General features: G+C 40.2%; 1 protein-coding gene across 4 annotated transcripts in view; it reads right to left on the minus strand.

Moving 5' to 3' along the window:
• Window positions 1–1,035: 1,035 nt before the first annotated feature.
• LOC118152723 (uncharacterized) overlaps window positions 1,036–15,632 on the minus strand; it is a 131,823-nt gene continuing 117,226 nt past the window's right edge. For 3 of the 4 annotated variants that reach the window (XR_013534720.1, XM_078370552.1, XM_078370551.1), the window contains 3 exons: window positions 13,745–13,829; window positions 7,781–7,861; window positions 1,036–1,410 (listed from right to left, as the gene is read on the minus strand). Coding sequence is in view for 3 of the 4 variants with exons in the window: in XM_078370552.1 (XP_078226678.1) it covers window positions 1,337–1,410; window positions 7,781–7,861; window positions 13,745–13,829 (240 nt within the window). In the remaining variant the exon portion in view is untranslated. The remainder of the gene's footprint in view (window positions 1,411–7,780; window positions 7,862–13,744; window positions 13,830–15,632) is intronic. The other variant, XM_078370553.1, reaches the window with a different exon arrangement.

A 15,632-nucleotide genomic window follows, 5' to 3' on the forward strand; every position in this document is an offset into this window, starting at 1 on the left:
AACAGTTTCTTCTCCTCCAAGGCCAGACCATATGGAGGACCCTAAGACAGCCACAGTCTTGGTCAGTAGGACAAACACAAGGTTCAAATTGCACCATTAAAACTGTGGCCAAACGTTTGCTCTGCCTCTGAGTCACTCACTGTCATAAGGCTCTACCGGTTCCCATTCCAGATAGAAAGTGGGCTTTTGTTGGTTTTTGTTGTGTTTTTCAAGAGATGGAGTCACCCAGGCTGGAGTACAGTGGCATGACCATAGCTCACTGCAGCCCCAAACTCCTGAGCTCAAGTGACCTTTCTGCCATGGCCTCCTGACAGAAGCTGGGCCAACAGGGCAGCAGGTATGCATCCCCACACCCAGTAATTTTTTTTTGAGAGATGGGGTACCGCTATGTTGCCCAGACTGCTCTCAAATTCCTGGCCTGAAGCAATTTTCCCATATTAGCCTCCTAAATTTCTAGGATTACAGGTGTGAGCCACTGTGCCCAACAGGTGTTCTTAAATGCAATTTCCACACTGCTATTCTGAAGAAGGGCAAGAAGCAAAGAGTCCCTCCTTGAAACATAGAAAATAAAAGCATTCACTATTAAGTGGAGGCAGAGTTGATGATCAGCCAAAACTACTTCAACTATAATCCAGAAGTCCCATTGATACAGGAGTTCTAAAGAAATTATTTATTCAGAGATTGAAAGTAAGGAAGTCTTTGGTAAGGTTTCCCTTTGAATAAAAAGCAGCCCCAAAACTATTTCTAACAAAGAGCGGCCTGTAAAATCGAGCTGCAGATATAGACAAGCAAGCTGGAAGCTTGCACAGGCGAATGCCAGCAGCTGTAACAATAGGAGGCTACTTGGGTGCCAGGCATGCTCAACCTGACGGCTTTATCTTCCTTTTTCTTTATCAACCACAAGTGCAGTAAGGGACAGACAACATGCACTGGCCAAGTAGAAAACCTATATGCATAAGAAGATTCGGGTGGATAGCCAGCTTCTTCACGAGCTATGTAAAGCTCTCACCTGGTCCAACCCATATTTGGACACTATGTAAATCAAACACCACCTCCTCAACAAGTCTATAAAACCTTGTGCAGTTCACAAGAAAACCAGAAAACACACTCAGAAGCCCCTCTCTCTCTCTGCAGAAGAGATGTTCTCTTTTCTTCTTTTGCCTGTAAAACCTCCATTCTTAACCTCACTCCATGTGTATTCACGTCCTTGATTTTCTTGACATGAGGCAATGTACCTCGGGTATTACCTCAGATGGACAATGCTGCTTCATCATAGTTCTGTTTTGTTCAGGTTGTGGGACAAACGGCTCCTTTCCTCTGCAACCTCAGCTCAACCTTACTCAGGCCTCCTTCCAGCAGAATCACAGAGCCAAATGAAACCCCTTAAGTCTTCTTTTAAATTGGCAGCCGCTGCAAAGAAAGCAGCATGATGAGTTTCAGGTGGCACGGGGTGGGGGCAGTGCTACTCTGGCTTCTCCGTGCTCAGTCCCTCTCAGTTCAAAAGCGCACCACGTGGAGCAATAGAACACCTCCTCATCTGAGTTTTAAAAATAGTGGGAGGAAAAGCGCTGTCTTCATGCTTATTTCCCTGGCAGAGGGGAGGTCATAAAACACTAATTTCTAAGCAGTGGACCAGAGTTTTACTGATCTCTTCTGTTACTTACTCATGTTTACCCAGAGAAACCACATCACAAATCTGAGTCTCCTCTGGCAAGAGAAGGAATCGGATTCATGATTCTCTCAGCCCCCTTTCCACAGTGGAGTTCTGACTCCACTTCTAAAATACTTTTCTGCAAGCCTCTGTACCTCATAAATGTTTTACTATACTCAAGACAGCAAAGGGAAGCACAGATTAGCTACTGTTTTTAGAACAGTGGAAACATGCTGTCTTCTCCAAGTTTGGCATTGGAGTCAAAGATCAAGCGCCAAACAGTAGTTGTCAAGAATCCTTTCATTTACAATCAGGTTCTAGACTTTTCAAATGGTGTGGGCAAGAACCAGTTTTGCCAGAATAGGTTATTATCTACCTCTTACCTTTATAAGACAGGACTAAAAATTCTCTTTTTTAAGACAGAGTCTTGCTCTGTTCCCGAGGCTGGAGTGCAGTGGCATGATCTCGGCTCACTACAACTTCTGCCTCTCAGGTTGAAGTGATTTTCCTGCCTAAGCCTCCTGAGTAGCTGGAATTACAGGGGCCCACCACTACACTCAGCTAATTTTTTAATTTTTAATAGAGACAGGGTCTCCCCATGTTTGCCAGGGTAGTCTCCAAAGCCTGACCTTATGATCTGCCTACCTGAGCTGCCCAAAGTACTGGGATTACAAATGTGAGCCACCACGCTGGGCATTTTTTTTAATTACACTGAAGACTTGTGAAAGGGTTGTGTGTTGTATGAACTCCCTCCTCACCCAATTCTCATGGATGGGAAAATGCTGCTGCTTCATTTTAAAGCTAATGAGCTGCCTGAACAGGAACTTCTAATTAACCATTCAAACCAATTAGCTCACGTCCCTGAAGGCTGGAGAACACGGGAACTGCTATCCCATCTGAATACAATCCAAAGGCAAAAGGCTGTGGCCAAGTTGAAATAATGGGGCAGATAGAAGCGATAAAGACTGGAGCTGGGAGTGGCCCGTACTTCAAGTTAAGCCAAACAAAGGTGTTTGCATGTTTTATATGGGCAAAATAGGAATTCCATAATAGAGAAAACCATTGATTTTAAGGAGGACGCTGCCCTGAAAAGCTTCCTGCCAGGGGTAAGGAAGAGGCTGCCCAGGACCCCCAGAGGCAGGTGGTAGGAGGGCTCTTAGTGGCTTCCTAGAAACTGTATTACCTGAGGTAGTGAACTGCTGTCAGAGATCCCTACCAGGAGAATTTCTCAGGAACGCATGAGAAAGGGCCCAAAACTGCATGCCTGCTCCTAAAATGTGACACCACAATACAGCTGAACTATTCAATAAGGCCCTATCTGTTCCTCTGTCTCTCCTTTCTCCCTGCCCCTATCCAACCCTAGAAGAGCCAGAAAGTACTGCTAAGAAGTGAGGGTGGGTGGTCATAAACAAACACACTGCCCTCCTTTCCCTTCCCACTGTGGGTTTCTCAGGCTGAGGCTGTCACAGAGGAGGAAAGATGAAAATTGTTTTCGTTGATATTTTATCATGAACATTTATGAACGTACAGCAAAGTTGAAAAAACTTTACAGTGAACACTTTAACTGTATCTTCACCAACTTGGAGTCTTGTTTTATCTCATGTCCATCCATAGATCCATCTTTCTATCCATCCAGTAATCCATTATAGTTTTTAGGCATTTTAAAGTAAATTGCAGACATCAGTAACTCAACGTGCATTAACTAGAATTTGGTACCTTTTTTTTTCCTTTTGGTGTAAAGTTTACAAATGATGAAATGCAAAAATTTTAAGTATGTATTTACCGAATTTTGACAAAAGTATACATATGTGTAACCCAAAACTCTATCAAATAAAGAACATTACTATAATCCCTGATATGGTTTGGCTGTGTCCTCACCCAAATCTCTTCTTGAATTGTAGCTCCCAGAATTCCCACGTGTTGTGGGAGGGACCTGGTGGGAGAGAATTTAATCATGGTGACAGTTTCCCCCATACTGTTCTTGTGATAGTGAATAAGTCTCACAAGAGCTGATGCTTCTATAAGAGGAAAGCCCTTTTGCTTGTTTCTCATTTCTCTCTTGTCTGCCACCATGTAAGATGTCCCTTTGACTTTCTGCCGTGATGATGAGGCCTCCCCAGCCAGGTGCAACTGTGAGTCCCTTAAACCTTTTTTGAATAAAGTACCCAGTATCACGTATGTCTTTATCAGCAGTGAAAAAACGGACTAATACAATCCCAGAAAGTTTCCTCATGACTTGTCTCAGTCTCCAGCTCTGTACCCTTGGATTTTTTTCATTGTAGACTAAGTTTGCCAACTTTAGAAATTCCACGTAACTTGAATCATGTTGTGATAACCCTATATATAAGGCTCCCTTCAGTCCACAAAATAATTTTTATATTTATCAGTCAGGTTACACATATCAGTATCTCTTTCATTTTTATTGCTGAGTAGTATTTCATGCTATGAAATAACGTAGTTCGCTACCTGATCCTCTATTTGTGGTCACCAGAAACATTTTCAACTTTTGATTATTATGAGTAAAGCTATTGTGGTCTTCTATAAGTATTTTTATTAACATGTATTTTCACTAATTGGGGTAGATTCCTAACTCAGAAATTTATTATAGATGAGATGTATATTCGTTCTGTAAGAAAATTCCAGAAATTTGACAAAGTCGTTGTACTGTTTTATAGTCCCATTAGCAATAGTTATAGTTGTGCTGTATTCTTGCCAACATTTGGTGTTTAGTCTTTCCCAACCTAGTTATTTTGTGGGGTGTGTAGTAGTATCTCACTGTGGTTTTAATCTGCATTTCCTTGATGTTAACCATTTTGTCCCACTTGTATATTATCTTTGCAAAGTGGCTCCTCAAATTTTTTCCCCTTCTAAACAGTAATTGTTATCTTTTTTTCTTTTAGTTGTTCTGTCATCCAGGCTGGAAGGCAATGGTGCAATCTTGACTCACTACAGCCTCTGCTTCCTGGGCTCAAGCGATCCTCCCACCTCAGTCTCCCAATTAGCTGATACCAGGCTAACTTTTTGTATTGATATTAGCCAACATACAAGGCTAATTTTTTGTACTTATACTAGGTGTCAGGGTCTCACCATGTTGCCCAGACTAGTCTCAAACTCCTGGCCTTAAGCCATTCATCCTCCTCGGCCTCCCAAAGTACTGGCACTACAGGTGTGAGCCACTGTGCCCAGCCTTATTTTCAGGTTATAAAACTGCTTTATGTATTCTGGAAATCAGGCTCTTTACTGAAAATAGATTTATGACCATTTTCTGTCAGGCTGTGGCTTGCATATTCTTTTGTTTAATGTATCTTTTCATTTTCCCAGACACATTTTCTGCAAAATTTGTGTTAGTTTTTGTTGTATTTTTCAGATACTTTGTTCATTTCATCTAAGTTGCAGAATTTGTCACCATGACGTTGTTTATGATAGTCTCTTATTATCCTTTTCACGTCTGCAGGATCTGTAGTGATAGTTTCACTTCGCTTTCACTTCTGATATTGATACTGACCATTTGTGTTTCCTCTCTTTTTTTCATGATCAGAGTAGCTTAAGGTTTATTAATGTTGATATTTTAAAACAACCAGCTTCTTAGCTTTGTTAGTTTTCTCTATTATTTTGTCTGTCTTCAATTTGGTTTATCTCTGCACTTTTACCTTTATTGTTTCCTTCTTAATACTTCGTTGGAGTTTTCTTTGCTCTGTGTGTGTGTGTGTGTATGTGTGTGTGTGTTTTCAATCTTCTTTAGGTGAACATTTACATCATTGATTTTAGACCTTTCTCTTTTTCTTCTATTGCAGTATAAGCATGTACGGCTATACTTCCCTCTGGGAACTCCCATAGCTGTAATTCATAAGTGTTGGCATGTTGTATTTTGATTATCCCTTAGAATAAAATATTTTATATTCTACCTTTTGATTTCTTCTTGGGCTTGTGTATTATATTTAATCTCCAAGTACTTGGAGCTTTCCTAGTTCTCTTATTGTTAATTTCTGTTTTAATCCTATTGTGGTCAGGTAACATACACTGCATGAATTCAATTTGATTTAATCTATTCAGTCTTGTTTTACGACCTAGCATGTGACCTATCCTAGTGAACACTACATGTACTTGAAACATACAGTATTCTGTGGTTATTGGGTGTCGTCTTCCATTGGTTTGTTTAAGATGGTGGAGAGTGTTGTTCAGGTCATCTGCATCTTGACTAAGATTTTGTCTAGTTTATCTATCAATTGCTTGGGAGATGGGTATTAAAATCACCAATCAAAATTGTGGATTGTTTGTTTATTCCTTTAGTTCAATTTTGTTTTGTGCAAATTGACGCACAAATTATTTTTAATCCATTTTTTTGATGAAATGACTCTTCTGTAATCATGAACTATCCCTCTTTATCTTTGGAAATACTGTTTTGACTTAAGCATATTTTATTTGGTATTAATATAGCTTCTTCACACTTCCATTACTGACTGTTTGCATAGTATATCATTTTAAATGTACTCATTTAGGGTCAGGTACAGTGGCTCACACCTGCAATCCCAGCACTTTGGGAGGCTGAGGCAGGTAGATCACTTGAGGTCAAAAGTTTAGGACAAGCCTATCAAATGCAGTGAAACCCCAGCTTTATTAAAAATACCCCAACATTTAGCTAGGCATGGTGGCAGGTTTCCGTATTCCCGGCTACTCGAAAGGCTGAGGCAGGAGAATTTCTGGAACCCAGGAGACGGAGTTTACAGTGAGCAGAGATTGCACCACTGTACTCCAGCCTGGGAGATAGAGTAGGACACTGTCTTAAAAAAAATCAAATGTAATTATTTAGACCTACGTATATTTGTCTTTTTTTTTCTATTCAAAGTGTGTATTTCATATACAGCACTGGGTCTTGTGGGTTTTTAAAATTAATTCTGGCAATCTCTGCACTTTAATTGGAGTATGTGGTATGATTCATTAACATTTAACGTTATTAAATATAGATTTATTAGTGGTTGAATGATGTAATTGGATTCAAGCTTACAATTTAATGATTTGTTTCATTATTTTGTTTGTTTTAGTTTGCATCCCCTTCCCCACTTTTTGTCCTGTTTCTTTTCTCCTGATGTCTTTTGGACTCTTTAAATACTTTTAAAATTTCATTTTAAAGTATCCATGACTTATTAGATGTAGTGGTTGAATATTCCTTATCTGAATTCCTTGGGACTAGAAGTGTTTTGGATTTTAAATTTTTTTCATATTTTGGAACATTTACATATACATAAAGAGATCTCTTAAAGATATAACTGAAGTCTAAACACAAAACTCACCTATGTTTATGTACACCTCATACAGATAACGCAAATGAAATTTTACATATTTTTAGCAATTTTGTGCACGAATCAAAGTTTTTATACATTGAACCATGAGAAAGCACACATGTTGCTATCTCAGCCATCAATGTGGATGAATTTCAGATCTTGGAATATTTTGGATTTTGGGGTTTATGGATCAGAGATGCTCAACCTCTACCTGTTTTCATTGTTGATTATTTTACGTGTTAAAATATGTAAAAAAGGGTAAAGTTTTAAGCTGAATGAGTTTATTGAGTTTGGAAATTGAACTAAACAGGATTTTTTTTTTAAGTTCCAAAATACAGGTGCAGAATGTGTAGGTTTATTACGTAGGTATATGTGTACCATGGTGCTTTGCTGCACCTATCAACCCTTCATCTAGGTTTTAAGCTTCACATGCACAGGCTATCTGTCCTAATGGTCTCCCCCTCTCACCCTCCCCCGACCCCCAACTGGCCCCAGTGTGTGTTGTTCCCTCCCTGTGTCCATGTGTTCTCACTGTTCGACTCCCAATTTTAGTGAGAAAGTGTGGTGCTTGGTTTTCTGCTCCTGTTTTATTTATTTATTTTTTTAAATTTTTTATTGCATTTTAGGTTTGGGGGTCCATGTGCAGAACATGCAAGACAGTTGCATAGGTACACACATGGCAGTGTGTTTTGCTTCCTTTCTCCCCTTCACCCACATTTGGCATTTCTCCCCAGGCTATCCCTCCCCACCTTCCCCTCCCACTGTCCCTCCCCATTTCCCCCCAATAGACCCCAGTGTTTAGTACTCTTCTCTCTGTGTCCATGTGTCCTCATTTTTCATCACCCACCTGAGTGAGAATATGCGGTGTTCGTTTTCTGTTCTTGTGTCAGTTTGCTGAGAATGATGTTCTCCAGATTCATCCATGTCCCTATAAACGACACAAACTCATCATTTCTGATTGCTGTGTAATATTCCATGGTGTATATGTGCCACATTTTCCCAATCCAGTCTATCATCCATGGGCATTTGGGTTGATTCCAGGTCTTTGCTATTGTAAACAGTGCTGCAATAAACATTCGTGTGCATGTGTCCTTATAGTAGAATGATTTATAGTCCTTTGGATATATACCCAGTAATGGGATTGCTGGGTCAAATGGAATTTCTATTTCTAAGGCCTTGAGGAATCGCCACACCGTCTTCCACAATGGTTGGACTAATTTACACTCCCACCAACAGTGTAAAATGTTCCTTTTACTCCACATCTTCTCCAGCATCCGTTGTCTCCAGATTTTTTAATGATCGCCATTCTAACTGGCGTGAGATGGTATCTCAATGTGGTTTTGATTTGCATCTCTCTGATGACCAGTGATGATGAGCATTTTTTCATATGATTGTTGGCCTCATATATGTCTTCTTTCGTAAAGTGTCTGTTTATATCCTTTGCCCACTTTTGAATGGGCTTGTTTGTTTTTTTTCTGTAAATCCGTTTGAGTTCTTTATAAATTCTGGGTATCAGCCCTTTGTCAGATGAGTAAACTGCAAACATTTTTTCATTTTCTGTTGGTTGCCGATTCACTCTAGTGACTGTTTCTTTTGCCGTGCAGAAGCTGTGGAGTTTGATTAGGTCCCATTTGTCTATTTTGGCTTTTGTTGCCAATGCTTTTGGTGTTTTGTTCATGAACTCCTTGCCTACTCCTATGTCCTGGATAGTTTTGCCTAGATTTCCTTCTAGGGTTTTTATCGTGCCAGGTCTTATGTTTAAGTCTTTAATCCATCTGGAGTTAATTTTAGTGTAAGGAGTCAGGAAGGGGTCCAGTTTCTGCTTTCTGCACATGGCTAGCCAGTTGTCCCAACACCATTTGTTGAACAGGGAATCCTTTCCCCATTGCTTGTTTTTGTCAGGTTTGTCAAAGATTGTATGGTTGTAGATATGTTGTGTTGCCTCTGTTGCCTCTGTTCTGTTCCATTGGTCTATATCTCTGTTTTGGTACCAGTACCATGCTGTTTTGATTACTGTAGCCTTGTAGTATAGTTTGAAATCCGGTAGTATGATGCCCCCTGCTGTGATCTTTTTGCTTAGAATTGACCTTGCTATGCGGGCTCTCTTTTGGTTCCATATGAAGTTCGTGGTGGTTTTCTCCAGTTCTGTGAAGAAAGTCAATGGTAACTTGATGAGTATAGCATTGATTCTGTAAATTACTTTGGGCAGTATAGCCATTTTCACGATATTAATTCTTTCTAACCATGAACATGGAATGTTTCTCCATCTGTTTGTGTCCTCTCTGATTTCGTTGAGCAGTGGTTTGTAGTTCTCCTTGAAGAGGTCTCTTACGTTCCTTGTGAGTTGTATTCCAAGGTATTTTATTCTTTTTGTAGCAATTGTGAATGGCAGTTCGCTCTTGATTTGGCTTTCTTTAAGTCTGTTATTGGTGTAGACGAATGCTTGTGATTTTTGCACATTGATTTTATATCCTGAGACTTTGCTGAAGTTGCTTATCAGTTTTAGGAGTTTTTGGGCTGAGGCGATGGGGTCTTCTAGGTATACTGTCATGTCGTCTGCAAATAGAGACAATTTGGCTTCCTCCTTTCCTATTTGAATACCCTTTATTTCTTTTTCATGCCTGATTGCTATGGCTAGAACTTCCAGTACTATATTGAATAGGAGTGGTGAAAGAGGGCATCCTTGTCTAGTGCAGGATTTCAAAGGGAATGCTTCCAGTTTTTGCCCATTCAGTATGATATTGGCTGTTGGTTTGTCATAAATAGCTTTTATTACTTTGAGATACATTCCATCAATACCGAGTTTATTGAGGGCTTTTAGCATAAAGGGCTGTTGAATTTTGTCAAATGCCTTCTCTGCGTCAATGGAGATAATCATGTGGATTTTGTTTATGGTTCTGTTTATGTGGTGAATTACGTTTATAGACTTGCATATGTTGAACCAACCTTGCATCCCCGGGATGAATCCTACTTGATCATGATGGATAACTTTCTTGATTTGCTGTTGCAATCGGCTTGCCAATATTTTATTGAAAATTTTTGCATCTATGTTCATCATGAATATTGGCCTGACGTTTTCTTTTCTCATTGGGTCTCTGCCGGGTTTTGGTGTCAGGATGATATTGGTCTCATAGAATGATTTGGGAAGGATTCCTTCTTGTTGGATTATTTGGAATAGTTTCAGAAGGAATGGTACCAGTTCCTCTTTGTGTGTCTGGTAGAATTCGGCTGGGAACCCGTCTGGACTTGGGCTTTTTTTTGTGTGGTAGGCTCTCAATTGCTGCCTCGACTTCTGACCTTGTTATTGGTTTATTCATAGTTTCAGCTTCCTCCTGGTTTAGGCTTGGGAGGGCACAGGAGTCCAGGAATTTATCCATTTCTTCCAGGTTTACTAGCTTATGTGCGTAGAGTTGTTTGTAATATTCTCTGATGATGGTTTGAATTTCTGTGGAATCTGTGGTGATTTCCCCTTTATCATTTTTTATTGCATCTATTTGGTTGTTCTCTCTTTTATTTTTAATCAATCTAGCTAGTGGTCTGTCTATTTTGTTGATCTTTTCAAAAAAACCAGCTCTTGGATTTATTGATTTTTTGAAGGGTTTTTGTGTCTCAATCTCCTTCAGTTCAGCTCTGATCTTAGTTATTTCTTGTCTTTTGCTGGGTTTTGAGTTTTTTTGATCTTGCTCCTCTAGCTCTTTCAATTTTGATAATAGGGTGTCAATTTTGGATCTCTCCATTTTTCTCATATGGGCACTTATTGCTATATACTTTCATCTAGAGACTGCTTTAAATGTGTTCCAGAGATTCTGGCATGTTGTGTCTTTGTTCTCGTTGGTTTCGAATAACTTCTTTATTTCTGCCTTCATTTCGTTGTTTATCCAGTCAACATTCAAGAGCCAGTTGTTCAGTTTCCATGAAGCTGTGCGGTTCTGGGTTGGTTTCTGTATTCTGAGTTCTAACTTGATTGCACTATGGTCTGAGAGGCTGTTTGTTATGATTTCAGTTGTTTTGCATTTGCTGAGCAGTGCTTTACTTCCAATTATGTGGTCAATTTTAGAGTAGGTGTGATGTGGTGCTGAGTAGAATGTATATTCTGTAGATTTGGGGTGGAGAGTTCTGTAGATGTCTATCAGGTTTGCTTGCTCCAGGTCTGAGTTCAAGCCCTGGATATCCTTGTTGATTTTCTGTCTGTTTGATCTGTCTAATATTGACAGTGGGGTATTAAAGTCTCCCACTATAATTGTGTGGGAGTCTAAGTCTCTTTGTAAGTCTTTAAGAACTTGCCTTATGTATCTGGGTGCTCCTGTGTTGGGTCCATATATGTTTAGGATCATTAGCTTTTCTTGTTTTATCGATCCTTTTACCATTATGTAATGGCCTTCTTTGTCTCTTTTGATCTTTGTTGCTTTAAGTCTATTTTATCCGAGATGAGAATTGCAACTCCTGCTTTTTTTTTGCTCTCCATTTGCTTGGTAAATCTTCCTCCATCCCTTTATTTTGAGCCTTTGTGTATCATTGTGTGTGAGGTGGGTTTCCTGGATACAGCACACTGATGGGTTTTGGCTTTTTATCCAATTTGCCAGTCTGTGTCTTTTGATTGGTGCATTTAGTCCATTTACATTTAGGGTTAATATTGTTATGTGTGAATTTGATACTGCTATTTTGATGCTAGTTCGCTGTTTTGCCCGTTAGTTGTTGTAGATTCTTCATTATTTTGATGCTTTTTAGCAATTAGTGTGATTTTGGAATGGCTGCTACTGGTTGTACCTTTCTATGTGTAGTGCCTTTTTCAGGAGCTCTTGTAAAGCAGGCCTTGTGGTGACAAAATCTCTGAGTACTTGCTTATTCACAAAGGATTTTATTTTTCCTTCACTTCTGAAGTTCAGTTTGGCTGGATATGAAATTCTGGGTTGAAAGTTCTTTTCTTTAAGGATGTTGAATATTGGCCCCCACTCTCTTCTGGCTTGCAGAGTTTCTGCCAAGAGATCTGCTGTGAGTCTGATGGGCTTCCCTTTGTGGGTGACTATTCTCTCTGGCTGCCCTTAGTATTTTCTCCTTTATTTCAACCTTGTTGAATCTGATGATTATGTGCCTTGGGGTTGCTCTTCTTGCGGAATATCTTTGTGGTGTTCTCTGTATTTCCTGCAATTGAGTGTTGGCTCGTCTTGCTAGGTGGGGGAAATTTTCCTGGATGATGTCCTGAAGAGTATTTTCCAGCTTGGATTCATTCTCTTCGTCACATTCTGGTACGCCTATCAAACGTAGGTTAGGTCTTTTCACATAGTCCCACATTTCTTGGAGACTTTGTTTATTCCTTTTTGTGCTTTTTTCTCTGATCTTGGTTTCTCGTTTTATTTCACTGAGTTGATCTTCGACTTCTGAAATTCTTTCTTCTGCTTGGTCAATTCGGCTATTGAAACTTGTGCATGCTTCGTGAAGTTCTCGTATTGTGTTTTTCATCTCCTTTAATTCATTCATATTCCTCTCTAAGTTATCCATTCTTGTTATCATTTCCTTGAATCTTTTTTCAAGGTTCTTAGTTTCTTTTCATTGATTTGAAACATGTTCTTTTAGCTCACAAATTTTCTCATTATCCACCTTCTGAAGTCTGATTCAGTCATTTCGTCACAGTCATTCTCCATCCAGCTTTGTTCCCTTGCTGCTGAGGAGTTTTGGTCCTTTCTAGGAGGTGAGGTGTTCTGTTTTCAGGTGTTTTCCTCCTTTTTGCACTGGTTTCTTCCCATCTTTGTGGATTTATCCACCTGTCGTCTGTGTAGTTGCTGACTTTTCGATTTGGTCTCTGGGTGGACACCCAGATTGTTGATGATGAAGTATTTCTGTTACTTGGTTTTCCTTCTACCAGTCTAGCCCCTACGCTGTATGAGTGCAGAGGTCCACTCCAGGCCCTGCTTGTCTGGGGTGCAGCTATAGCAGCTGCGCAACAGTAGGGATGCTACCAGTTTCTTTTTCTGCTATCTCTGTCCCAGGATGATGCCTGCCAAATGTCAGTCTTTTGGATATTGAGGGGTCAGGGAGCTGCTTGAGGAGACAGTCTGTACTTTATATGAGCTCAATTGCTGAGCTATGAGCTCTGTTGTTCATTCAGGGCTGTTAGGCTGCTATGTTTGATTCTGCTGCAACAGAGCTCATTAAAAAACCCTTTTTTTCTCAAATGCTCTGTCTTGGGGGGTTCGGGCTTTATTTTTGGATGTCCGTTGAGGTGTTCTGCCCAGCTAGGAGACAGTCGAATCACTGTTTGCCTGCCGAGGCACCGCCCTGCTGTTGTGTGGTTCGCCCTCTTACTGCAGACTCTGTTTTTCTGCTGTGGTCTCCACTGGGCTATGCCCTGTGGCAGAGTCTCTCTGTTGTAGTGGGTTGCCTCGGCAACAGCAGGCTGCTTCAGCAGTGGGCGTGTATCTCAGTAGGGGCGGGTTGCCTCAGTAATGGTGGACGGCCCTCCCCCACAGAGCACCTCTGGGACCATCTGCAGGGAAGCGTTTGGAATCGTGGTTTTGTCCATCCCGCTGGGCTAACCCAAATGCTGTGTCCCTGCAATCCCCTGGGCTGGCTCGTTTTCTGAGTCCTGTTCAGTCTCAAGTCCAGCCCTCTCAAGTCTCAGGTTGCCAGTTTAACAGGGCACCCGGACAAGTGCGCCCTGTGGGGAACGCTGGGAAGGGCCGGCCGCCGCCACCCCGGCTGCCGGCTTCGCCAGGCGGTAACTCTGCCTGGCGTCCCGCGTCTCTTTTATACTTGGGAATTTCCCCGTTTTGTGGGCAACAAAGGTAAGTCTGGAAATGCAGCTCAGACTCACCTCTCTGGAGATTCAACAAGAGCTTCAATCCTGGGATGTTCTCACAGCGCCATCTTGAGTCCTCAGTCTCTGCTCCTGTTTTAAACTAGACAGAATTTCTTAGTAGCTTAAATTGCTCAATGAAATAGAAAATATCAAAGATTCTACCCAACGTAGCAACTTTGATGAAGTAAAGGGAAAAAACAAACCATTTCTGATTGCTCCCTGCAACAGCCAGTGCATTCAACCTTTTTACTGTCTTTTTATTATTTTTTCATTGTTATTAAAGTCATTATTATTTTTCCCCAATTGAAAAAATAAAAGTGGTGGGAAACACAGCCCCTACACCTGTGTTTCACTTTTGGGAAATATAGTCAACATGATGATTTTCACACAGGGCTAGGAGGCCTTCTGCCTCTGTTATAATTCCTGTTATGTTGTGGACATAAAATAAATTTTTCTCTCCTTGGGAACCTGTTAGAGATACTTGAGAACAATGTCAACTGTAGACTGAAACCTAATACAAGTGGAAATATTGTTTCATTTTTTTTTTGCAGTATTCCTTTTCTAAGACCTGAGATAGGAGGATAAAAAAGGAAAGAACTATTGACATGTGCAACAACATGGCTGAATATTAAAAACATTTTCTCGACTAAAAGAAACCTTACATATGGAGTGATCACAATATGATTCTATTTCTATCAAACTCTAAAATCTGTGCTGAAAACACATGCAAAAGTATATTGGGGTTTTGGACCGACTAAGAGGAGGCAAAACTGAACTTTCTAGTTTCTGCTGTGATCCAAAACCCATGCTATAAACTTTGTACACAGTATCTCATTTAATCCTCAAAATCACCCTCACAGATAGTTACTGTCACTTTCCCCACTTCAAACAGAACATAAAGCTCAAAGAATCTAGGTACTGTGTTCTTTTTTTTTTTTTTTTTTGAGACGGAGTTTTGCTCATGCCACCCAGGCTGGAGTGCAATGGCGTGATCTCGGCTCACTGCAAGCTCCGCCTTCTGGGTTCAGGCAACTCTCGTGCCTCAGCCTCCCAAGTAGCTGGGACTACAGGAACGCACCACCATGCCCAGCTAATTTTTTGTATCTTTAGTAGAGATGGGGTTTCACCATGTTGACCAGGATGGTCTCGATCTCTTGACCTCGTGATCCATCTGCCTCGGCCTCCCAAAGTGCTGGGATTACAGGCGTGAGCCACCATGCCTGGCCTGGTACTGTGTTTTACACTACTTAGAAGTCACCAATTCCTAAAGTACTTTAAAATGTTCTAAATAAAAATTAATAAAGTAGGCTAAAAATAGCATTAAATAGCATTTCTACAAATATCTCCTAAGACAATTTTCACATTGATGTCCAAAGGCATTTACAAGAATGTTTTCCACAACATTGTTTAAAATAATAGAAAACTACAAGCAACCTAAATGTCCATGGAAGAGTTAGATTATTTCTCTTATTTCCGTATAATGCAATACTCTGCTGATGTAGATATATAATATTCATTTTTAAAAATTACATTCACCTTCTTCTCATGGATCCAAGGAGACATGTTAGAGAATATTCATTGCATTTGGGCATAAACATAAATACAAAGGAAATAGTAGGGGCTCTCTACAAGTGGTTATATATTGGAAGAGGAAGAAGAGAAAAATAAAAGGGATCATGAACTTTGTATATGCTTTGGTAGTGTCTGGTTTTGTATATAACTTGAATCTTTTCATAAATATATTTTACAGTCTGCATAATTACTAGGTAAGAAGACAAGTAAGTCATTTTAATAAAAGTCCTTCCAATTACTGCAACTGATTTCTACAGCCAGAATGTTCCCAGGACCTGAAAAGAGGAAGCACTATAACTGGAAGGCAGAAATACTGACACTAGAGGGCCAG

Source organism: Callithrix jacchus, chromosome 4 (genome assembly GCF_049354715.1).
Source record: "Callithrix jacchus isolate 240 chromosome 4, calJac240_pri, whole genome shotgun sequence".
NCBI lineage: Eukaryota > Metazoa > Chordata > Mammalia > Primates > Cebidae > Callithrix > Callithrix jacchus.